Source organism: Trichechus manatus, unplaced genomic scaffold (genome assembly GCF_000243295.1).
Source record: "Trichechus manatus latirostris isolate Lorelei unplaced genomic scaffold, TriManLat1.0 scaffold00016, whole genome shotgun sequence".
NCBI lineage: Eukaryota > Metazoa > Chordata > Mammalia > Sirenia > Trichechidae > Trichechus > Trichechus manatus.
The window spans coordinates 11,126,384-11,152,224 of record NW_004443952.1 but is presented as its reverse complement, the minus strand read 5'-3'; the positions used below and the strand labels follow the sequence as shown (position 1 = coordinate 11,152,224).

The 25,841-nt window shown below is 45.1% G+C and overlaps 1 protein-coding gene across 1 annotated transcript; it reads right to left on the bottom strand.

Annotated features, from left to right (window-relative positions):
• Window positions 1-18,887: 18,887 nt before the first annotated feature.
• On the bottom strand, window positions 18,888-21,946 carry CUNH9orf152 (chromosome unknown C9orf152 homolog). The gene is made up of 2 exons (XM_004372354.2): window positions 21,754-21,946; window positions 18,888-19,666 (listed from the first exon to the last, which is right to left on the bottom strand). The coding sequence occupies exons 1-2, from the start codon at window positions 21,944-21,946 to the stop codon at window positions 19,134-19,136; spliced, it is 726 nt and encodes a 241-aa protein (XP_004372411.1). The 3' UTR covers window positions 18,888-19,133.
• Window positions 21,947-25,841: the final 3,895 nt, after the last annotated feature.

Genomic DNA, 25,841 nt, shown 5'->3' with positions numbered 1-25,841 from the left:
AAAAGAAAGAAAGAAAGAAAGGAACCAGAGTAAGACTCCAGGGAAAGGAAGGGCCAAGGAGGCCGCACAGGCTTAGATGGAAAGGAATAAAAAGTTCGGACGTCAATATGTAGCCACCAACTCACCAGCTAATAAGAAAGAAGGCATGCTCTCCTTGGGTGACCCCTGGAACCAGGGGCAGTGAAGCTGTGATGGGACGTCAATATAGAGCCCAGACTTCTTTCCACCCATCACTACTAACATCTGGGGGTGTGTCATAGGCTGGGTTCTCTAGAGAAGCAAAACCAGTGAAGTGTATATATACATAGAGAGATTTATCTCAAGGAAATGGCTTACGCAGTTGTAGAGGCTGGCAAGTCCCAAGTCCATGGGTCAGGCATCAGGCTGGAGGCTTCTTCTGACGTAGCTGCAGAGGCTGATGAACCCAAGATCGGCAGGTAAGTTGCCTCAGTGCTGGCTTATAGGCTGCGGAGGCCGATGAATCCCAAGATCAGCAAGAAATATGGCAGGCTGCTGGCTCAAGTCCCAAGAACCAAAGGTCAGATGATGTCGAGCCGGATGCAGGATCCAGAGCAAGCAAGCTTTGCCAGAACATATATATGTATACCTATATTGGATGCAGGCCACACCTCCAAGGAAACTCTCTTTCAACTGATCAGCTGCTCACATCAGATCAAAAATGGGGGATGACTATATCATTACATAACTGCCAAACCACATCATAACTGCCAAACGAATGAGAGTCATAGCCCAGCCAAGCTGACATATAACCTTAACCATCACAGAGCAGTACACAAGAGTCAAGGTACATAGGACCAGGATTAGGCGGGCTGGGTTTCTGGGAACAAAGGCTATGACAATGAAGGCTCCTGAACTGGTAGAGGGGAGTGGGATATGGAATCTGGTGTAGTCAGAATAGAAATTGACCTTCAGGCCACACAGGCTCTAGAAGCTCAGCCAGATGTTTACCTAAGGAGGCTCTTCCACAAGGAGGCTCTTTCTGCCAATGAGGCATTAACCCCCTAATAGCCAGAGTGCAGGCATGCAGGCTTTTTGCTCCGTGATGTGGAGCATTGGTGGGAAGGGAGAGGGGGGCTATGTCTACTACCTTAGCCTCATCTCCTGTTTATCATCAGTGGCAAAGAGGCTGTGGTTGTGGACACATGAGGCCATGAGGTTGATTTGGAACATTGCTCATTTTAATTACGGAGGTCTTGGTCCACATAAGGGTGCTGGCAACACCCCTCTCTACACAGAGCCCACAAAAAATCAGAATTAGATAGCTGAGGGGACATAGAACAGAAGGAGAACTGAAAATGAGATTTCAGAAGGTTTTGAATGTTCAAGATGACACTAAAGGAAGGAAGGGGGGCCTCGGGAAACGCTTGGAGACACCACTGTGACATTTCTAAACGTTGCAGTCCTTGTTGCCCAAGCATTCAAGTGTTTTCTCGCTGAGAAAGAATAATGCATGGTGTAGATTGTTTTTATTCTGTCAAGATATAGTGATCTCAGTGTCACAGTTAGCCTCAATGAGAGAATTCTCAAAATTCTGTTTTAGATTCACAAATGTTGGACTCTAAAATATGGAAATTGATCTTTCTGTATCTAGAGAAGTAAAACCACCGGTATCTCTTTGGTTTTTCTCTGGCCACCCATTTATATAACTGTCTCTGCTGTGGCCTTCAGATGGTAACAGCTATGTGGCTCTGGAGAGCCCTGGTTCTCAAGCGGCATCCGAATCACCTGGAACCAACCAACCAGTTGCCATCGAGTCAATTCCGACTCATGGCAGCTCCATGTGTGTCAGAGAAGAACTGTGATCCATAGCATTTTCAATGGCTGAGAAGCTGAGAAGCCTCTGGGTGGACTTGAACCTCCAACGTTTTGGTTAGCAGCCGAGTGTGTTAACCGTTTGCATCACCCAGGTGTGATGCACTAGCCTGGATCACCTAGAGGGCTTGTTAAAAAGAAGCTTGTTAAAACTCTGGTCCCATCCCCAGAGTTTTCGATTCAGCAAGTCTGGGGTGCAGTCCTAGAATTTTCTAACAAGTTCCCTGGGGATGCTGCTGCTGCTGGTTATCCAGGGACCTTACTTTGTGAACCCACTGGTCTAGGGTGTAAGACATGAATAGGTTCTTGAAAGCGGGAATGCAGGGTTTGTAAGCTGCAGATACAGTCACTTGTGGTTCTGGAGTGTTTTGAATATTTGTTGGGGGCTTTTGTTTGTTTGTTTTAAACTCTCCAGCACATCAATCCTCCATTTTGTGGGTCTTGGTAAAGCAGAACCTAGACTCCACTCAGACTCTTGAGTGAAGCCCCTCTGGCTGGGACTAAACAGATTAAGAAGAAAATGAAAAAAAGAGGATGGTATTTATACATATGTTCAGACTTTAATTTCAGGGCAAGATCAAGGGATTAATTTGATCATTAAAACAAATGTTTATTGTGCGGAGTCATAGCAAAATTAAGACTCAATAACATTAATGAATATTATCTTTTTTTGGCTTTAAAGAGGAGACATTTAGTTTTTCACAGTTCAGGAGGCTAGAAGTCCAAATTCAGGGCTTGGCTCTAGAGGGAGGTCCTTCTTTGTCTGTCAGCTGCTAAAACCAGTTGTTGTCCAACTCAGGGTGACCCCATGTGTGTCAGACTAGAACTGTGCTCCATAGGATTTTTAGTGGTTGATTTTTTGGGAGTAGATCACCAGGCCTTTCTTCCAAGGCACCTCTGGGTGGACTTCAACCTCTAATCTTTTGGTTAGCAGCTGAGTGTGTTAACTATTTGTAAATTGCAGCCAAAGTCAAGAACCACCAGTCTAGTGAAGAAACTGATTTCTTCCTATCCTGACCTACTCCAGAGAGTTCTTTGGAGCAACTTCAAAGTGAAATTAGTAAAAGGTCTTGAGGGACTGACACGGCCCATCTCATTGGCCCCAGGAGAAGACAGAGAGCAGTGTTGGTGATTGAGGGAGGGGCTTTGCAAAGCTCCAGGTGTTACTTCTCTGATACTTCTCAGCTCTCCTCCCTCTAGGAAACCACTCTGCCTCCGGCTGACCGCAGACCCAGCTGCTAAACCTTTTGGGTTAACTGAGGGGTAAACAAGCTCTAAAAGGCTGTCAGAGGCATACTTTAACCTGTAATGGGAGCACACGGAGAAAGAGCTCAAATGGACAAAGGCCAAAATTGCCACAGGATTATTTCTGGCAGATAAAGCCAGAGTCATTCTTCCCATTAGTCATTATAGGTGTTTGCCAATTTCCACGGAATAAATACTCCTAAAATTGTTGATCTTAAAATACCAGTGGTTTAACAACTGGCTCTCAAAATTCCTGGATATCTAATAATTGGCAGAGAACAAAGACTATGCAATTAGAAGACACACAGGATGACCTGGAGGTGTGGCGCTAAAGCCCTAAATTAGTAAGCGGCTCTTGTGAACCAGTCACAGCTGGTAGCCATCAGGTATTCAGAATCCTGACCATTTATCCTGATAATCACTATTAGTTCTAGATAGCAAAAAGTAGGCTTGCTGATGGGATTGCAACCAATGTCACAAAACAATCTGTGTATACATTTTTGAATGAGAAATTAACTTGAGTTGTAAATTTTCACCTAAAGCACAATTTAAAAAAAAGTAGGCTTGCTATGATATACCGGATTTTATGAAAATAACACGTGCCTTCTGCATTTGTTTGCCAGTCACATCCTGCCCCCGCCCCCCGCCAGGCATCCTCACAAGCGCTATGCTAATTTTTCTTCACAGGAACATGTGGAAAAAAAACTGGCATTGTGGCACCTATGAAATGAAAATACTTCATGGGTGGGAGGGCAGGGCCAGCAAACACAGAAAGCACACGTTATTTGCATAAAATATGGTAACTGTCTCCTTTGGGGACTTTTGGTGGCAGTGGGTGACTAGTTTGTGGAAGAATCAGGATTGTAGGATTATAGCTTCACATGAGCACAACTACCACCCGGGCTCATTAGATTCCTTAATTATCTGCAAGGCTTCGAACTGGTTCTTCCCCGTTCAGTCATGGCTGAGGAAGCAAAACTGGAACAGAATTGAATTTTTAAAATTTGGGTGAGCTGCTACAACAAGTGAAATGGAAAAAATCATGGGTCAAAGCCCTGCTAGAAACCTAATCTCCCTCTTAGAAAACAAGGGCAGCATACATGTTGCATAGCTACCAAATCTCTTGCACATTGGATTTTGAGCAGAGTCAGAGATGGTGGCCAACCATGCGGCTTTGAGTGTGTGCCGCTCTCCACAGGCCTGACAATAATCCAATCTCATGCATCAGGCTCCTGAAAGGGCTAACTATGCCTCTTGTGAGTCTCCCATTCCAGGGCTTCGATGCATAATTTTTTCCTGTTCTAGTTATTCTGGATCACTGAAATTGTAAAAATCCAGGTCCCTTCTGGTTTCACTTCGTTGGCCATGACAGAACCAGTTCCATCCAGCTCGAAGCCCTGCTTGTAAGCAACAAACAGCCCAGCTGAGGTCATACCTCTACACCGGTTACCAAGGTCTGTGGCAGAGGAAGGGGGAGGAAGAGATGCTACAAAAACCAAATATGTAAAACAGTAGAGCCTATTTGTGCATGTGAGAACAAATAAAAATGAGATTTGTTAAGATAGTTTTAACTGGAACTGGGAAAGTATTTTTAGCTCTCACTTATTGCTGGGAGTCTGAGGACACAGCTGCTCCAAGGTCAAATAATGCTGCTGCCCTGGCCTTTTCTTATCCTTTAAATAGGGCCACCTAGAAATAACCCATACTATCTTAGGATGCTTTTCATTTTTCCTCTCACTGTAGGACCTATAAAATTGTGGTATTCTTTTGGACATGAGAGAGACATCTAAGTGGCAAGATGATTGGTAAAAGTCAGAAAGATTCAAGAACTTATTAGTAAAGTATCAAAAGGTGCCAGAAGTCTGAAGGAGAAAATTAGAAAGAACCTCCCAAGACAAGCATGAAGGCTACAGAGGCACCTTCGTTGGTGACAGCAATGGTGGAGTTCCTCTTACTATTTCCAATGCTTTCAGTTTACTTTAAAATGCTCACGTTTGTCGGCAAGTATGCAATCCAGCCACTAGGTGGCAGTGGTCCCCAAAGTAAAAGCTTTACGGTACTAGGTCTTTACTAGCTTCTATAGCATTGATGGGAGCCCCTGGTGGCTAAGAGCTCTGCTGCTAACCAAAAGGTCGGCAGTTCAAATCCACCAGCCACTCCTTGGAAACCCTATCGGGCAGTTCTACCCTGTCCTATAAGGTCACTATGAGTCGGAATCGACTTGATAGCAACAGGTTTATAGCCATGAGCCTTCCTGGGGGTCAGAAGGACATTTCCCACTCTTCACATTAGGGCTCCTTTGAGTCCGAATCGATTTGAAGGCAAACAATTACGTACCAGACATTGGTCTGAGCACTTTACATGGATTACTTCATCCAATTCTTACAACAGTTCTTCAAGGTCCATGTTGTTAGTATCATCTCCATTTTACACATGAGGAAAATCATACTCTAACAGTTTTAAGAACTTTGTTAAGGTGATCTAACTCATGGTGAAAGGAGGATCCAAACCGAGTTAGTCTGGCTCCAAAGCCTGTGCTCTTATCTCCCACACTTTCCTTCTCATCAACTTGACTCATTAGGCAAACAAATCTCCAGTCTTGGTCCTGGGCCAACTCTGCTTTCTCCCAGACCAGTAGGGCTTATCTTCAGCACAGACCAGCACCAAGAAGGGAAATGATACTGGCAGTTGGAAATTGGACCATGTCCACTAAAGTGGCTAGGGTGTGGCACTGACAGTGTCTGCTAAAAGCAGCCACTGTCACTAATAGCCAAAGCTCACTGAAGTTCTGGCTTTTCCCAACTGTGTAGCCATAGGCATGTGGTCTGCCCTCTAAGTTATCACGAATGCCTACTGAGATATGGCCAATGTTCTAGTGTGGTGCAATGGATTACTTAATATGGCTCTTCTAGCCATAGTCTTTGTAACTTCCAACAAATGACTAGGTGGGACCATGCAAATGAGGTGCTTGTGGCCCACAAATGGAACTGGATAGCTTGCTAATAATATAAATAAGGTGCATGGAACACTTGTGGGGTTGGGATCATGCAAATAAAGTATATGGAACCCTAAAGAGGAGATTGGTCAGTTTTGCCATCCTACTAGGCTTAAAATGAGTCATCCCAGAGTCAGGAAGGGAGGCTCTCACCACCACCAAGAAAGAAGAGCTAGGAGTGGAACGCATCCTTTGGACCAGGGATCCCTATGCTTAGAAGCTCCTAGATCCAGGAGTCAGAGAACAGAATAGTAATACTGGAGATGGTGAGAGACGGCAAGAAGCAGCAGCAGAGAAAGAGCGGCAGCAGAACGGAGAGACCGGCAGGAGACTGCATGGTGGGCTTCCTGGCCCACGGAGTGAGAAAACTGAGTGCCTTTGGGCAGGAGGTTTGCTGGTGGAATAGGGTGCCTCCGGGTACTTGGTGGAGCAAGGTTTGCCAACCCACTGAACTAGAGCTAAGTGCTTTCTGGCCAAGGCTTACTGGCAGAGTGGGGTGCCTCTGGGTACTTATCAGCAGAGCTAAAAGGGCTTTGGAACACTTGCCCGAGCAGAGTAATGGCCAAGCCAAGGGCCAGAGAGAGGCCTGCCCATGGGCACAGCTGAGAAGAGGTTGTCTTGATCAAAGAACTGTATCCTGAGCATTTCTAAACCTGAACTGTAACCTGTTACTTCTCTAATAAACCCCATAATCGTGAGTATTGTCTATGAGTTTTGTGGGCCATTGCAATGAATTATTGAACCCAGAAGAAAAGTAGAGAGTGCCATGGGAGGGACGGTTGGTGTCAGAATTGGTAAAAAGGTTGGAGAAAGGAGATATGTCTGACCTCTGCCACATGGGAGTCTACCTTGGGCTGTTAATCTTGATTCTCCTTCCCACTTGTGAAGTTAGAGGAGGTCAGAGGCCCCTGCCATGCCATTCTTACATCTAGCATGATGTAAAAATGATGACTTGCTCTCCAACCTACAATATTTATTTCTTTGCCTCCTGCTGTTCTCTCTCTCACAAACACACACACACACACACAACTTTATAGAAGCACCAAGTTCTAAGTGTCCGTTTCTGTATTGGGCAGGGTAAAGCTAGACTGTCAACAAAGAGACCCAATAATTAATTCAGTGGCATAAAGAAGTTTATTGCTCTCTCATGTTACAGTCTGAGGGGAACTTTCTAGGTCTGAAGGCAGATCTATTCTAAGCGGTCGTTCAGAGACTCAGGCTCTCCCCATTCTGTTGCTCATCAGCCCCTAGGAGCTTGTTGTCATGGGCAGAGTCCACCTTGGGAAATGGTGAAGTGCCATGAAGCCACTTACTGAGAACATAGGTGTGTTCATTCCCCAAATCACCAGTAGTAATTGGGGATGAGGTGTAGAAGCCCAAGGTGGGCAGAGAGAAGCTCATAAAGCACCCACATTTCCCACTGCAGACATCTAGCCCAGAGCCAGGGAGGGAGGAGGCGTAACCTTTGAATGAAGCTGGAAGTTTGTTTTTTAAAATTGTACTGGATGGACTGCATTAAGTTCTGAACCGAAACTGCGGCCATAGGGGCCTTTCATCCCTACAAGTGGCCAGAAATTCACGGGGCCAGCCTGAATTTCATCCATGCTCATGAAAGACAAAAGCAAAGATGCTTTATGATTATACCTCACGAGTCATGTCTGTTCAATGTGTTTAATCTCGTGATTAAACAACAGAAATCTCATGACTAAACCACAGGTACTTTGTTATTTATCCTGAAGAAGGAAACACATGACTTTCCTGTGCCTCTGCCCCACTTGTCCCAGCCCAGAATCTGGCAGTACCTGGGAAAAGTTTCTTCTCTTTCTATACATAGACTCTGTTTACTCAGCGATCACACCACTCCAACCTGCAGTCAGTCATAAGCCCAGGGCCTATTGTGACAAAGGGGAGGGGGCTCTGGGTCCTTCCCTGAGGCTTGAAGAGGTGGCTTTTCTCCCCCGACCTCCTCCCTTCTTCAGTCTCCCGCTATCTCCTCCCTTCTTCAATCTCCCCCTACCTCCTCCCCTCTTCAGTCTCCCCCTACTTCCTCCCTTCTTCAGTCTCCCCCTACTTCCTCCCCTCTTCAGCAGGGGCCAACAGGGCTGCATTGTTGAATCCAGAACCACTGAGCTAGGCCATAGGAGATTTGCTTGGATTACATTGGCAACCCAAAATCTCTTGGAAATAAATCACCCTGAAATTGTCTTTAAAACATCCTGAAAATGGTGCTGAAACTTCCTAGGTGAACTTCATGTTAAAATGGTAGAGTTGCTCCAAAACTAGCGAGCAATTCTCAGTGTCTCTGTGCAAATGGGTTTGGTTTTTTTTTGGTTTCTGTCCAAATGCTTGGGACACTAATGGGGATTTTTTTTTTTTTTTCCTAAAAATAAATCTACAAGAGAAAATCTACACAATGCAACCCATCTGTACTGATAAGGCAGGGATCCAAAAAACAAACAAACAAACAAAAAAAGCCATTGCCGTGGAATCGATATTCTAACTGATAGCGACCCTATGTGACAGAGTAGAACTGCCCCATAGGGTTTTCAAGGAGCAACTGGTGGATTCAAACTGCCGACCTTTGGTTAGCAGCTGAACTCTTAACCACTGTGCCACCAGGGCTCCGAACCACCTGGAAGACTTGCTAAAACACGAATTGCTGGGCCCCACCCCAGAGTTTGAGTCAGTAGGTGGGGAGATGGGGGAGGGGGTAGATAATTTTTATTTCTAGCCATTTCCCAAGTGACACTGATGTTACTATTCCACAGACCACATTTTGAGAACCACGCAGCTAGACTGTAGAACATTTGCTAGGATTAAATTGGCAAGTCCAAATCACACTGGAATTAATCACACTGAAATTTTCTAAGTGTGAAGTTGATCCTGACTCCTGGTGACCCCATGTGTGTCAGAGTAGAACTGTGCTCCATAGAGTTTTCAATGGCTGATTTTTCAGAAGTAGATCACCAAGCCTTTCTTCTGAGGATCCTCTGGGTGGACTCCAACCTCCAACCTTTTAACTGATTCTTATCTGAGGATTGATTCTTATGTATAACTTCCTGGGAACTTATTAGAAATGCAAATTCTCAGCTGGGGGTCCAACTGGAAGAATCTGTCAAAGCCCTGCTCTGGAGGTGGAAATCAACAATCTAAGTTTAACAAGCCCTCCAGGTAATTCTGATACACGCCAAAATGCGAGAACCATGGCCATAGAACTTGATGAGACAGATGCTATTTTGGCAGATCAGGCCTGATTCCTTTCTACTTAGTAATATGAGCCTGGGAGGAGGCTGCCTTTTGGATACATTTGATGTTTCGATGGAGGTTTTTACTTCTCCTTGAAAGTGAACATCTGACTAATTCTTCTTCTCAAAACCAAGGGGGAAAGGCCAAAGATGCTTTCTTTTAAAGACGGTAGTGCCTTCAAGAACGGGGAAGCCTGACACTTTATTCCGCATTTGGATGACTGCTCAGCCACTAGACTACCCCAAGAGAGGGGGAGACAAACTCTGGTCTATATACATAATGGAATGCTATGCAATGATAAAGAACAATGATGCATCTACGAAACACCTCACATCATGGATGAATCTGGAGGGCATTATGAAATAAGTCAATCACAAAAGGACAAATACTGTTTGAGACCACTATTATAAAAATTCACAAAAAGGTTTACACACACAAAGAACCAATCTTTGATGGTTACCAGGGAGGGGAGGGATGGGGAGGAAAAAACACTAAGTAAACAGAAGATAAATGGTAACTTTGGTGAAGGGTAAGACAGTACATAATATTGGGAAAGTCAGCACAACTTGACCAAGGTAGTCATAGAAGCTTCACAGGCACATCCAAACTCCGTGAGGGATCAAGTCACTGGGCTGAGGGCTGGGAACCATGGTGTCAGGGGACATCCAGCTTAACTGGCATAACATAGTTTATAAAGAAAATGTTCTACATCCGACTGTGGTGAGTAGTGTCTGGGGTCTTACAAGTCTACAAGTGACCATCTAAGATCCATCTACTGGTCTCATCCCAGCTGGTGCAAAGGAGAATGAAGAAAACCAAAGACACAAGGGAAAGGTTAGTCCAAAGAACTAATGAACCACAACTACCACAGCCTCCACCAGACCGAACCCAGAACAACTAAACGGGGCCTGGCCACCACCACCTACTGCTCTGACAGGGATCACAATAGAGGGTCCTGGACAGAGCAGGAGAAAAAAGTAGAACCAATCACCAAAAAAAAAAAGACCAGACTTGCTGATCTGACAGAGACTGGAGAAATCCCTAGAGTATAGCCCCCGGACACCATTTTAACTCAGTACTGAAGTCACTCCCAATGTTCACCCTTTATCCAAAGATTAGAGAGGTCTATAGGGCAAATCCCCCACATGTCTGTCAGGTTGTCACACTGTGGGGGATTGCGTGTTGCTGTGATGCTGGAAGCTATACCATCGGTATTCAAATACCAGCAGGGTCAGCCATGGTGGACAGGTTTCAGCTGAGCTTCCATACTAAGACAGACTAGGAAGAAAGACCTGGTGGTCTACTTCTGAAAAGAATTAGCCAGTGAAAACCGTATGAATAGCAGTAGAACATTGTCTGATATGGTGCCAGAAGATGAGCCTCTCAGGTTGGAGGGCTCTCAAAAGACGACTGGGGAAGAGCTGCCTCCTCAAAGTAGAGTCGACCTTAGTGACATGAATGGAGTCAAGTTTTCAGGACCTTCATTTGTTGATGTGGCACAACTCAAAATGAGAAAAAACAGCTGCAAATATCCATTAATAATTGGAATATGGAAGGTACGAAGTATGAGTCTAGGAAAATTGGAAATCATCAAAAATGAAATGGAATGCACAAACATTAATATCTTCGGCATTAGTGAGCTGAAATGGACTGGTATTGGCCATTTTGAATTGGACAATTATATGGTCAACTATACCGGAAATGACAACTTGAAGAGGAATGGCGCTGCATTCATTTTCAAAAAGAACATTTCAAGACCTATCCTGAAGTACAACGTGGTCAGTGATAGGATAATATCCATACCCCTACTAGGAAAACCAGTTAATATGACTATTATTCAAATTTACACACCAACCACTAAGGCCAAAGATGAAGAAACTGAAGATTTTTACCAACTTCTGCAGTCTAAAATTGATCGAACATGCAATCAGTATGCATTGATAATTACTGGTGATTGGAATGCACAGGCTGGAAACAAAGAAGAAGGATCGGTAGCTGAAAAATATGGCCTTGGTGATGGAAACAATGCTGGAGATCACATGATAGAATTTTGCAAGACCAACGACTTCTTCATTGCAAATACCTTTTCTCACCACATAAACGGTGACTATACACGTGGACCTCACCAGATGGAATACACAGGAATCAAATCGACTACATCGTGGGAAGAGATGATGGAAAAGCTCAATATCATCAGTCAGAACAAGGCCAGGGGCCAAATGTGGAACAGACCATTAATTGCTCATATGCAAGTTCAAGTTGAAGCTGAAGAAAATGAGAACAAGAACTGAAGAAAAATTCAAGCCTCGAGTTGCAATACTGAAGGATTCTGTGGGGAAAATATTAAACAACGCAGGAAGCATCAAAAGAAGATGGAAGGAATACAGAGACACTATACCAAAAAGAATTGGTCGATAGTCAACCATTTCAGGAGGCACCATGTGATCAGGAACTGATGGTACTGAAGGAAGAAGTCCATGCTGCACTGAAAGCATTGGCGAAGACTCCAGGAATTGAAATGTTTCAACAGACAGATACAACGCTGGAAGTGCTCACTTGTCTATGCCAAGAAATTTGGAAGACAGCTACTTGGCCAACCAACTGGAAGAGATCTATAGTTATGCCTATTCCCAAGAAAGGTGATCCAACTGAATGGGGAAATTATCAAACAATATTATTAATATCACAGACAAGTAAAATTTTGCTGAAGATCATTCGAAAGCAGCTGCAGCAGAATGTCAACAGGTAACTGCCAGAAATTCAATCCAGATTCAGAAGAGGATGTGGAACCAGGGATATCATTGCTGATGTCAGATGAATCTTGGCTGAAAGCAGAGAACACCAGAAAGATGTTTACCTGTGTTTTATTGACTATGCAAAGCCATTTGACTGTGTGGACCATAACAAATTACAGACAACATTGCGAAGAATGGGAATTCCAGAGAACACTTCATTGTGCTCCTGAGGAACCTGTATATAGATCAAGAGTGAGTCATTCAAACAGAACAAGGGGATTCTGCATGCTTTAAAGTCAGGAAAGGTGTGCGTCAGGGTTGTATCCTTTCACCATACCTATTCAATATGTATGTTGAGCAAATAATCTGAGAAGCTAGACTATGTGAAGAACAGAGCATCAGGATTGGAGGAAGACTCATTAAAAACCTGTGTTATCAGAAGAATTAGATGGTGCCCAGCTACCACCAATGACCGCCCTGACAGGGAACACAACAGAGAGTCCTTGATGGAGGAGAAAAGTGGGGTGCAGAACTCAAATTCTAGTAAAAAGACCAGACTTAATGGTTTGACTGAGACTGGAAGGACCCCGGAAGACATGGCCCCCGGATTCTTTGTTAGCCCAAAACTAAAACCATTCCCGAGGCCAACTCTTCAAAGATTAGACTGGACTATGGGACATAAAATGATACTCGTGAAGAGGGTGCTTCTTAGCTCAAGTAGATACATGAGACTAAATGGGCAGCTCCCGTCCAGAGGAAAGATGAGAAGGCAGAGAGGGTCAGGAGCTGGCTGAATGGACACGGGAAATCCAGGGTGGAAAGGAGGAGTGTGCTGTCACAGTATGGGAAGAGCAACTAGGGTTACATAACAACGTATGTATAGATTTTTGTATGAGAAACTAACTTGAACTGTAAACTTTCACTTAAAGCACAACAATAAAAAACAAAAACCTGCATTATGCAGATAACACAGCCTTGCTTGCTGAAAGTGAAGAGGACTTGAAGCACTTACTGATGAAGATCAAAGGTCACAGCCTTCAGTATGGATTACACCTCAACATAAAGAAAACAAAAATCCTCACGACTGGACCAATAAGCAACATCATGATAAATGGAGAAAAGATTGAAGTTGTCAAGGATTACATTTTACTTGGATCCACAATCAACACCCATGGAAGCAGCAGTCAAGAAATCAAATGATGCATTGCATTGGGAAAATCTGCTGCAAAAGACCTCTTTGAAGGTTGAAAAGTAAAGATGTCACCTTGAAGACTAAGGTGCACCTGAACCAAGACATAGCGTTTTCAATTGCCTCATGTGCATTCGAAAGCTGGACAATGACTAAAGCAGACTGAAGAAGAACCTGAATTGTGGTGTTGGAGAAGAATATTGAATATACATACAACGGACTGCCAAAAGAACGAAAAAATCTGTCTTGGAGGAAGTATGACCAGAATACTCCTTAGAAGCAAGGATGGCGAGACTACGTGTCACATACTTTGAACATGTTATCAGGAGGGATCAGTCCCTGGAGAAGGCTATGCTTGGTAAAGTAGAGGGTCAGCGAAAAAGAAGAAGACCCTCAACGGGATGGATTGACACAGTGGCTGCAACAATGGGCTTAAGCATAGCAATGACTGTGAGGATGGTGCAGGATTGGACAGTGTTTTGTTTTGTTGTACAGAGGGTCGCTATGAGTCAGAATCGACTTGATGGCACCTAAGAACATAGGGCAAATAATAACAAGTGAGGAACATGCTTCGTAGTTCAATCACGTACACGAGACTAAATGGGCACACCAGCCCAAAAGCAAAGACGAAAAAGCAGAAAGGGACAGGAAAACTGGACGAATGGAAACAGGGAACCCAGGGTGGAGAAGGGGAGAGTGTTGACATATCCCTGGGTTGGCAACCAATGTCACAGAACAATCTGTATATTAATTGTTTAAGGAGAAACTAATTTGCTCGGTAAACTTTCAATTAAAGCACAATTAAAAAAGGAGAGAGAGAGAGGGAGAAGCCTCAGTGGGAAAATGACCGTGTAGAACAACAACTGGGGAGAGGGTGAAAGGGTGACCACCTGTTATGGGTTGATTTGTATCTGCCCAAAAAGATATGTTCCAATCCTAACCTCCAGTCCCTGTGAATGTGACTTTATTAGGAAATAGAGTCTTTGCAGATGTAATTAGTTAACATGAGGCCATATTGGAGTAAAACGAAACAGAACAAAAAACAGTTGATTCTGACTTGTGGTGACCCCATGTGTTACAGGGCAGAACTGTTCCACAGGATTTTCTTGGCTGTAACCTTTACAGAAGCAGGCCTCCAGGTCTTTCTTCCACAACACCCCTGGATGGGTTAAATCGCCAACCTTTCAGATAGTAGATGAGCACAAACAATTTGCACCACCCAGGGACCTTCACATTGAAGAATGCCCATTGTTGTCAATTCTGACTCATAGCGACCCTACAGGACAGAGTAGAACTGCCCCATAGGGTTTCCAAGGCTGTGATCTTTACGGAAGCAGACTGCAATATCTTTCTCCCACAGAGCCACTGGTGGGTTTGAACCACCAACCTTTCGGTTAGCAGCTGAGCGCTTTAACCACCGTGCCACTTGGATTCCTTCATACTGGAATAGGGTGGTCATAATCCAATATGACTGATGTCCTTATAAAAAGAGGAGAGAAGACAGAGAGACTCTCTGATTTCAGACTTCGGCCTCCAGAACTGCGAGAGAATAAATTTCTGTTGCTCTACGCCACCCGGTTATTGGCACTTTATTATGGCAGTGCTAGGAAACTAACAAGCTGACCTAAAACCAGTTCCCCGGATGTGCAGAAAATGCCTCTCACCTGTGTCCACGGGCCCCAGTTGGGCCAGTAGAGGGTTGCTGAGATTGGGGCACAGAGAAGTGGACCTCTGAAGGCCAGGGAGGGGCGTTGAACAGCAGGCATAACCAGTCTCACCAGGGGCCCCCAGTGCTAGCGGAGCTGTTTGGGTTTGAGTCCCTCATCAGCAGGAGCCTGTTGGGGCCGCCACTGTCCACACCAGACTATGAGCTAGGTCCGTGTAAACAGCCAAGGGAAAAGAGACTAAAATGACATCACAGCCAGTCTCTTAAAGAGACACTTGCCTTCGCTCTCTGCTCTTCCCACCCCAGTGCTAAAAAGTTTTGTGCACCAGAGGGAGGGGTATGTGGGCCAGAAGACCACGCCCCTCCCTTTGGCCTTGAAGCAAAAATCAAACCGTGCTGGGAGGGGAGGGGAGGGGGCGAGGGGTTGGTGGAATCTGACGTGAATATGAGATAGACTTTTAAATTTGAATAGTGTCAAGTCTTAAGAACCGGAAATGAAAGTGCTTTAATCACGGGGCGTCATTGAAAAGCGAGGGAATCAGACTTCGAGGCCTGAGAGGAGCCTGCCCCACAGTGGGGAAGGAGAAGTTGGACTAAGCAGAGTTGGCAGCAGTTATGGGAAAGACCCTTTCTTGTTTACAGCTAATGAGAACCAGCCCCTCCCCACCCGACTCCCCAAGGTGGGTGTTATCACCCTATTTTGCAACTGCGAAGTCTGTGGCTCTCAGAGTTAAGTGACTCAACAAAGGTCACGAAGCTACCAAGTGGCAGTGCTGAGGGGAGTCCAGATCCATCTGCCTCTGATCTCAGGAAGATGGGAGCATGTTACTGAGGCAGCTACATGGGGGAATCCTCCCTGTGGACCTGGAAGGCTAGGGGACCCTAAGTACATGTAACCTACCTGAGGCAGGATTTACAATGTGAGCTGGCTGTTCTCTCTCCTGACGAGAACCCTCTTCTGTTCCTCTGTGGAGAGTGCGGGAAGATAAGTTAACACCAGTCCTGACCAGCACAGGGGAGAAAAAAAGCAGTCATCGGTAGTTCAACGGCGCTCACAGTAACCTGAGCCCTCTGCTCCAAGCCGATTTGTCAGCACACGGGTGGGCAGGAAAAGTGTGTGTGTGTGTGTGTGTGTGTGTCTGAGAAACCGAGATTGTTCTCACCTTACTGCTCTTGAGGAGCAGCCTGAGGGAAGGGAATGGGAGATGGCCAGGCCTGTCTTCCCAGGTGCCTCTGGGTGGGTGGGTTCAAACTGTCAAACTTCTAGCTAGTAGTCAAGCACTTAACCGTTTGCACCACCCAGGGACTCCAAAGGAGAAGTACCAAAAAACAAACCCAAGTTAATTCGGACTCATAGCAACCTCACAGGACAGAGTAGAACTGTCCCATAGGGTTTCCAAGGAGCAGCTGGTGCATTTGAACTGATGACCAAGCTCTTTACCACTATGCCACCAGCGCTCCTGGCTAGACTACAGTCCCCAATTATTCAATCAAACACTAGTCTAGGTATTTCTGTGAAGCTATTTTACTGATGTGATTCAAGTCTGTAATTGATATAATTAGTTGACTTTAAATAACGAAGGTTATTCTTTGCTGGGTGGGCCTGATTTAATCAGTTGAAAGGCCTTGAAAGCAGAGCTGAGGGTTACTAGAAGAAACTCTCCTGTGGACAGCAGCTTCAGTTCATGTCTGACAGTTCCAACCTGCCCTCCCTCACGGCTTGCACTAGGAATTCCGGACTAACCTAGCCAGCCCTCACAATCGCCTAAGCCAATTCCTTGCAATACATTCCATAATATATAGCTCCGACTGGTTTGTTTCCCTGGTTTTACCCTGACTGCCTCTAGCTGAGAGTGCCAGGAACTTTTACACATATTATTTCTAACCTTTTCAAAAATGAGTATTATTGCCCTCATTTTATAGATGATTAAACCATAACTGAAAGGTTATGAAACTTGGCCCAAGTCGCACATTAACTGTGGCTGGGTAAGTACCCAGGTCTGCTGGCTGCAAAGCCTATGCGCTTCCTTCATCTTGCCTGCAAGACAGCTATGCCCTGCACATGTTGCCAGACCTACGGGGGTTTCCTGGGCAATGAAGAGAGAAACGTTAAAGACTGTATATATACACCAGTCACTGAAGGTAAGGGTCTGTTGTGGAGAGCTCTGAGAAAGACCAGGATCTGGATCCACACACAGCAGAGCAAGAGAAAGCCATACTGCCATAACTGTGCTGCAAAACCAAAACCAAACCAGACGCTGTCAGTTTTGACTCATGGTGACCCCATGTGTGTCAGAGTAGAACTGTGCTCCATAGGATTCTCAATGGCTGATTTTTCAGAAGTAGATCACCAGGCTTTCTTCCGAAGTGTCTCTGGGTGAACTCAAACCTCCAACCTTTCAGTTAGCAAGGGAGCTCATTAGCCATTTCATCACCAGGTACTCCAATCCTGCTGCAAGTCAGTGGAAAATCAAGACTAGGGTTCCCACTGGCCGGGTCATAACACATTCTACAGGGGAAACACGTATTTTAAAAGTATTCACAGTCATTCTCAAAGATCCAATTTTAATAACGATGAGGCACATTCAAAATCTTTGGAAAGGGATCAGACTGGAATTGAGGAGGAGTATCAGGATCACTAACTATGGTAATGAAGACAAGTGAATGTGTGAATTCCATATGCCTGAATTCCCAGTATTAACATGTTAATTCAATTTGAAATAAATGTGGATGGAATAAATGTGAAGGAAAAAAAAGATCGTAGAAAGAGGGGTTACTTGCCAGAGTTTAAAACAAAAGTAAAGCACAAAGTTTTTCAGAAAATTTTCTTGTTTTTCATTAGACTATTAAAAAATTAACAACTGAATCTTATTAATTATTCACAAAAAGAAGCACAATGAATCCCAAAACTAGAATGATTTTCTGAGTGGTCCATGGAGCAGGCACATACATTTTTTGATGACTAATGATGCTCCTAGTTAACAATTCTGGACATAGACGGGCACGTCTGGATCATCATGGAGAAAAAAGGAAGATGTGGGTGAAACTTCAAAGAGGGAATCTGATATGAGAGAAAAGCGCCTTAAAAAACCTGTTACTGTTGAGCCGATTCCGACTCATAGTGACCCTATAGGGTTTCCAAGGAGTGGCTGGTGGATTCAAACTGCCCATCTTTTGGTTAGCAGCCATAGCTCTTAACCACTGTGCCACCAGGGCTCCAAAAGGTGATTAAATAGCATTACTAAAGTTAAACATTAACCAGGAAAGACACACTTTCTTCTCTATCACCCAAGTACCACCTGCTTTACTTTGTTTTAGTTAAAAAAAAAAAATATTTGATACCAAGAAAGAGTTCAGTGATCCAAGTTTGGCAGAAAAGAGGGCAGTTTATGTAGGACACATATTTTCCAGGCAAAAGCGTTTCTTTATCTCCTTTTGCTCAAGCTCCCATCACTGTATATTTTCAATGATCGGCAATTTTTCAATAAGAATTTGGAAAGAAAAAAAGAAAAAAGGAAGAAGGCAAGGAAAGGAAGAAAAGGAAAGGAAGGAAGAAAGAAGGAAGGAAGGAAATAAATCTGTGATGAGGTTGGATGTGCAGGGTCTCAGGGAGAGCTAAGAGATGATCAGCCCTTCCTAAAGACCCTTTAAAAGCACAAAACAGTGAGTGACATTGTTCTAGCTCTCTTTACCCTTCTCTTCACCATGCTTTGGGAGGTGAAAGCTGAGATGGTGTGGTTACCACCATGAATTTAGTGACTTGTAAGTGAGATGGCCTCCAGGAATAGCGACCAGGAGAAGGCAGTTCTCAGAGCTCATCTTCTTGAGAATATGTGTGAAATCATCAGAAGCTACTGAAAACGGGATTGCGCATGCCCTTGACCCCTGGGCCCTGCTAAGGCATTCCATTGGCTACAGTCTCCGCTTTGTATTTCAAAATTCCCCTAAGGAATGGGCATCCAAGGCTCCATCGCTTCATCTTCTTATACAAACAGAATGGGGCTGCATTGATTGGACAGTGCCCTTTCATCCTGAACTATGAGCAATCTGGCCTGGACAATCTCTTCTTTTTTGAAAGACCAGACCATGTGCCCACTTCCCACAATTCCTGCAGTTGCAGTTCTTGCTCCTAGCTAGAGGATCTAGTTGTAGCTCTGTTTCCCTGGTTCTCTGATGAGGCCATTGATGGTCTCAAGGCTGAGCCCTCTGGCTGAGAAGAAAGCTTCAGGCTGGGCCATATAAGCCCAGGTTCCGTGCAGCTTGGGAGATCCTGGGAGTCTTCCTCTGGGGAAATGGATAATAAGCTGATTTGCCAGATCTGTGGAGGTTCTTTGTGGGAGGAGGACACTGAATGCTCATGTTTAAGCTGGATCCCACTGCCTTTGCTTGGGCACTGACCACATGACATTGATGCTGGGCTGCCTCTGGGGTTTCCGTCCCTTGCTGAGTCCTCTGATTGTTTTCAAACAAGCCTAGGTCTTCTTCCTGAGAGAGGCTTTGGTCAGACCCAGTAAGCCTGCCCTTGTGCTGTACTTGATGACTGGTTTCCTGGTAGAAGTTTTGGACCGAGCGATGCATCTCTAGGTGCGTGTGCCACGTAGACGTGGGGGTCTGAAGACAGCCTCTGCCTGCCTCCTCCAGCATCCCCTTGGCCTCAGGATCTGCCTCCTCCAAGGATAGTGAGCTCCTTCTCTCCTTGTTAATCCAAACAGCACTGACCATGGGCTGAGCAGGAGCAGGAGCAGGCATGGTCCCGCCTGAGAAGGGAAGGCAGAGCAGGGTCACTACTGGAAGCTACACAGCAGGTCTCATTTTCGGGGTATCAGAGTTTTTAAGCTGAAACAATGGCACGCCCAGAACATCAAGGAAGCCAGCTTCCGAGTACATTGCATGTGTGAGAATAACTATAGTAGCTAAATCACAGCCTTGTTGTAGGAATTAAATAAGTTAATACATACAAAGCTTTTACCACAGTGCCTGACAGAGTAAAGACTCAATATATGTTAGTTAGCATTCACATCAATAGTAATAGTACTAGTAGAGCTAAGGGGGAGAAATAACTTAGGGGTAAGATAACCACAAATAGGTGGAAATGATTCTAGGGAGGCAAAAAATCAATTGCCGGCTACACTTTGGCAATCTGGTAGATGGTGGTGCCATTCACTGAGACAGAGAATACAGGACAAAAAGCAGATTTTTAGTCAGGAGAAATGAATTTGTTTTTGAATATTTTGCATTTCAGATGTTTGTCTGTAGGGCATCCAACCAGCTTGGATTTTGGAGGAGAAATTTTGGCTGGAGTACAGATTTGGGGTCATCAACGTATAGGTGGTAGTTGAAGTCATGGATATTATGAAATCATGGAGTGTAAATGTATAAACTGATAAGAAATTGGACTGAAAATTAGAGTTCTGGAATACTCAGATATTTAAGGGACAAACCATGGAAGAAAAGCCAGGGAAGAGAGACAGAGATCTAAATCAGGAGATGTTAATATGGAGACAAGTTATTTTAGAAGATAGTGATCCTCAGTGTCCAGTGGAGCAGAAAGACCCAGGAAGATAGAGTGACCATAGACACTGGGCTACTAATACAACTAGATTTCAGTGTCTCCAGACACTAGGTTGCATTTGGAAGCTCAGGAATTCTGGGAGCTGACTGATGGAAGGAAGGGCCCTGGAACTAGAAGGCAGAAGATCATGAAGCGGAATCGACTCGACAGCAAAGGGTTTGGGTTTCTTTTTATTACTGTTGTTGTTTGTTTGTTTGAGGGTGGGATAGGGCTTTGGGAAACTTACAACTTATGCCCTGCAGAAATGGGGGCACTAGTTGGCTGTGCCAGTTCAGTTCCAAGGGATCCCATTATTTGGCACCAGCTCACGTAATGGGAAGTGGGCTCTTTCCGGTTAGAGGTGCTTCTTTGTCTATAAATGGCAGCACACTACTGGGACTGTACTAAATGCCGCTGAATTGTACACTTCAAAATGGGTAATTTTATGTTATGTGAATTTAGCAGCAATAAAAAACTACAATTTTTTTAAAAATTAAAAAATAAAAAGATCATACTTCTTGCCCAAATGGTGAGCTCCCGCTGTCCTAGCCTGGCCTAGTATAGGATGGACCATTCATTGAGTCCACTAAACTGTACAGGTAACCACAGAAACCCCCAGGCACAGCTTTGAACTTCTGTGTATCTTCCCACCTCCCTTGACTTGTTCCTCCTTTCTGTCCTCACTTACTTCCCAAGCCCTGTGCTCCTAACTTCCTCCAGGAATGAAGCCTGAGTTCCCAAAGGGAGGACGTTTCTCCCCATGAGGAGGGGGTTTCCGTGTCCGATCGCACCTGCCCTGGTGGTGGTTTGAGGTGGTGACAGCAAGCTCCTCGAGCCTGAGGTGCTCATGAGTCCCTGGGCCCTGCTGCTTCCCTGGCCCAGCCAGTTCCCCGGCTGCTGGGGAATGCCACGTCTTCTCCCTCCGGGGCCAGTTTCTCTGGCTTGCAGGAAGTGCCTTGGTTAGACCCAGCCAGGAAGCAGAGCTCCCATCTCCCACCTGGCTTTGCAGGGCGGCCAAGCTGGGCTCACCAGGCTGACCAGTCTAGCAAGATCAGAACAAAGAAGCAGAGGGCAGAATCTGCGTGGCCGGGCTGGGCTGAGGCTCCTGGATCGGTGGGAAGGGTGGACTTAGCCAAGCAGAGCTGCCCTGAGCCACCTCTCCGGCTCTCTGCATTTCCCCACCAGCAGGGAGCCCTGACCTTACCCTCCCAGCATCTCAGCCACCCATTCGGCTCACAGCCAGACCCTCCTCCCTCCCCATCACTTCTGCCCGGGACACTGGCCCAGCCCTACCTTCCGGGAGCACCACCAGGTGGGCCTGGGCCCTCTGCTGCTGCCTCAAGCTTTCGTACTGGGCTCGCAGGAGCTGGATGCTGAGCAAGGGCCCTTTCCCTTGGGCCTGAGTCCCAGAGCCCTCAGCCATGAAGTGAGACCCCGGCTGCCAGGAGTGGGGTAGGGCAGGGCAAGGGCAGAGCAGCCCTTTCATCCGGATCCGGGAGAAAAGCAAACAATGAGGGGAGGGGCAGGGGCGGGATACGACCGGGGGTTAGCGGGAGGGAGAGGTAAGGTGGAAAGTTAAGGGGAAGAGAGGAAGGTGAGGGTGAAGAAAAGGTAGGGAGAGAAAGAAATGTGGAGGGGTGAGGAATTTAAGTAAAAAGAAGAAAAGTGCGGGAAGAAGGGAGTCGGGGGAATGTAGGGGCAAGAACAGGTGAGGTGAAGAAACGTAGGGGGACAGAATAAAGGCAGAAGAGGGAGAAGGTAAGGAGAGAAGAAGTAGAGGGCAGCGAAGAGGGGAGGAAAGAATGGACAAGGAAGGTGGTGGTGGCAGGGGTGGATTAATGGGGTGGGGAAGATTGGGGCAGGCTAGAGAAGGAAGGGGAACAGAATGATTGGAGAGTCAGTCGGAGATCAAAGGGTTAAAGGATGAGGGGAGTGGGAGGAAAAAGTGACAGGCAAGTACAGCTGCTCAGAGTCCTTCTTGGAGTTACACGAGGTGTCTTATCCCAGGGGCTTCACTGTTCGATCCTCAGGTTTAGAATCCAACTCCAAGAGCTACGACGAAGCCTCACTTCCTGGCAGAACTGGTGCTAGGGAGTGTCAGGCACCTGCTCAGCTCACACAACTTGGACTGGAGCCTGGGCACTCACACCAGGAGCCACCACAATCGAGACGCAGGGAACCGGCTGGTTTGGTTTGCAGTTGGAAATCAAATACCCTCTGCAGCCTCACAAAGTTGGTGCCTTGGGGATGTGCATGCTACGGTGATGCCCTAGGAAAACCCAGTAACAAATATCTCTGACTCCCACTGACCTCCCCTAACACATACCCAGGGGAAAGCCCAGCCCCAAAATCAGCCATGGGGACAGAGCCCTGGGGAGCCTGGTCTCTAGCCAGCCCCACCCCTTTAACACTTGCTGCAACCTTAGCCTATCTCAGCACTTTACAGCCAAGCGGTACATTGGTGTTTATCTCACCCACAGCCTGACACACCTTCACTCTCCAGTTGCAGCCCCATCCCTTCTCATCCTACACCCTCTCTCCCTTGCACCAGCTTTGACCTATCCCTGCTCCAAGGATATTAAGTAAAAACAATCTGGTCAAGTAAGCCCCTTTCTATCTTTTCCTAATGCGGTACTTACAGTTTATCCAATTATCCAAGATGTCTACAGAGGCAATGGAAATAGTGTAGAGACTGAATGTAGGAGATGTTTTGGTTGTTAACATACAGGATCTAGACATTAGATGTGGGAGGTGGAAAATGGAGGTGTCATGGATTGAATTATGTCCCCCAAAAAATGTATGTATCAATTTGGCTGGGCCATGATTCCCGGTATTGTGTGATTTTCCCAAGTGTGGTAAATCCTGCCTCTGTGATGTTAATGAGGGAGGATGGGCGGCAGTTGTGTTAGTGAGGCAGGACTCTATTTACAAGACTGGATTGTGTCCTGAGGAAATCTCTTGATATAAACGACAGAAGTGAGCAGTGAGACAGGGGGACCTCATACCATCAAGAAAGCAGTGCCAGGAGCAGAGCGCGTCCTTTGGACCGGGGTCCCTGCGCCGAGAAGCTCCTAGTCCGGGGGAACACCAAAGAGAAGAAGGCCAACAGAGAGAGAAAGCCTTCCCCTGGAGCTGACACCCTGAATTTGGATTTTTAGCCTACTTTGACTCTGAGGAAATAAACTTCTCTTCGTTAAAACCATCCACTTGTGGTATTTCTGTTATAGCAGCACTAGATGACTAAGACAGGAGGGTAAATCTTCATTGGGTGAAGGGATGCTAGTTCCATTCACAAAGGTAGGCACAGGAGAGGAGCACATTGGCCAGGGAAGGGGAGCAAGATTTGTTTTAGATATGTTATATCTGAGGTGTCTTATGCCTTTGAGTCATCCAGATGGATTTGTTCGCAGGAAGTTAGAAGCTTGGTAGAGAGATCTGAGCTGTAAATGCAGATGTAATAATTTGTGAACATGATAAAGTCCATTATTGGAAACATTTTACCATCAGTCAGGCATGCGGAGTTGAAAGATGTTCCAAGATGGGTCTTTCTTTTTCCTTTTCAGTCTTCCCATTGGTTTTTCAAGTCCATGTTTGATGGGCAGAAAAGAGTTCTTCTCTATGTTCTTTTACTTTCTTCTCTTGTCCCAGGGTCTAACTGCTTTGTGTTGGCCTCTGGTCTTATCATTACGTTGTAACTATTGGAGGAGGGAATGAATGATCCAGAATTGGTGGAGCTTCTACAAGACTACTTCTTGACGTAACCCCTGTGCTATTACGGTTTTAAAAAGTCTCACTCTCTTTTTCCTCATCTCACCAAGACCTCCTTAAATTATTCTAGCCTGGGCTGGGTAGGGCTCCATCAGTGGAGTGGGTATGCACTCCTGGAGGAGGGTTATGGAGGAAAAAATGCCCACCCTTTCTCATAGGAATGAAAGTCTTCAGCTTATGTATGGCAGCTAAAGTCTTGGAACCAGATGAGATTTTCAGTTAAGGAGAACATTCTAAGAGACCAAGTTCTGGGGAAGACTAATATTTAAGAGGTGGAGAGGAGTAAGAAGGTAATGTTGAAAACTAAAAAGGCAAAGTTAAGATGATACGAAAAAAAAATGATAGGAGAAGAAATAGTAACAAGGACTGTCCCAGATTGTAAGGAAGGGCATCCCAGACTATAAAGAGGGGTCTCCCAGACTGTAATGCCATAAAAGATGGAAGGTGGTCAAAATGGGGGGGATAAAATCTCCTGCCTTATAGAATAACACCTGCGCAATATATGCAGAAGATGGTTATCAACTTGAGTACACATTAAAACCATCTTGGGAGTTTTTTTTAACCACTGATGTTTCAGTGCCTTTCCTACTCTGATTTAATTAGTCTAGGGTAGTGTCTGGAGATTGGTATGTTTCAAAAGTACCTCGCTGCCCTATAGGGCCATTTATCTAGTCTTCTGGGTCCTTGGGTGTCTGGTTAAGTAACATGTAGTATGAGATAAACAAAACTTCTTCATCCTTTTTATCAGGGGGGTTCTGTATACTGAGGTGAAGCCAAGAGGGGTCCTTGGCATCTGCCATACAATTGGACTCGATTTTGACTATATTTTGGCATTTACTTGTCAGTCTTCATTTTTTGGTGTTAATAGTTTTGTCATTTCTTTTTGTGTGTCTTTGTGGGTATTTCAGTGAGAAGTGGGTAGAGGCTATATCACTGCTAGTTACATGCCTTTTAGAACTTATTTTTTTTTTCTTTTAGTTCATATGGTTCCTCTCTCTCTGTTTTAACACCCAAATCTTTAATCCATCTGGAATTGATTTTGTGTTAGGTATAAGGCAAGGATTATACCTAATTTTTAGGTGTAATTTAAAATTTTTTTTCTCCAAATAATTACTCAATTGTCACAATACTACTTACTGAATAAATTTTTCTTTTCTCATGATTTGTGATAACAATAATAATAGTGTAAGAAAAAATTGATAACCCTATCCCATCCCAGGGAGTCTTCATAAATAATAGAAAAATACGATTTCATCTGGAGCTTTCCTGGAAAAGCAGCCACTGCTGTCATTAAAGAGGTAGACCTTCCAGGGGAGCAGGGAATAAGCTACAGATTACTCAGAGTTCACGACTCTGGCATAGGGATGAGACGCCCTGTTATTTAAGGAAATATTGTCTTTTCCCATTTGCATTTAAAATATATAAAAATTAATGTCTGTTGAGAGATTAAACACACACACACACACACACACACACACACACACACAACCAGCTACTGTTAAGCTGACTCTGACTCATGGTGATGCCATGTGTGTCAGGATATAACTGTGCTCATATGGTTTTCAGTAGCTGATTTTTCAAAAGTAGATGGCCAGGCCTTTCTTCTAAGGCAC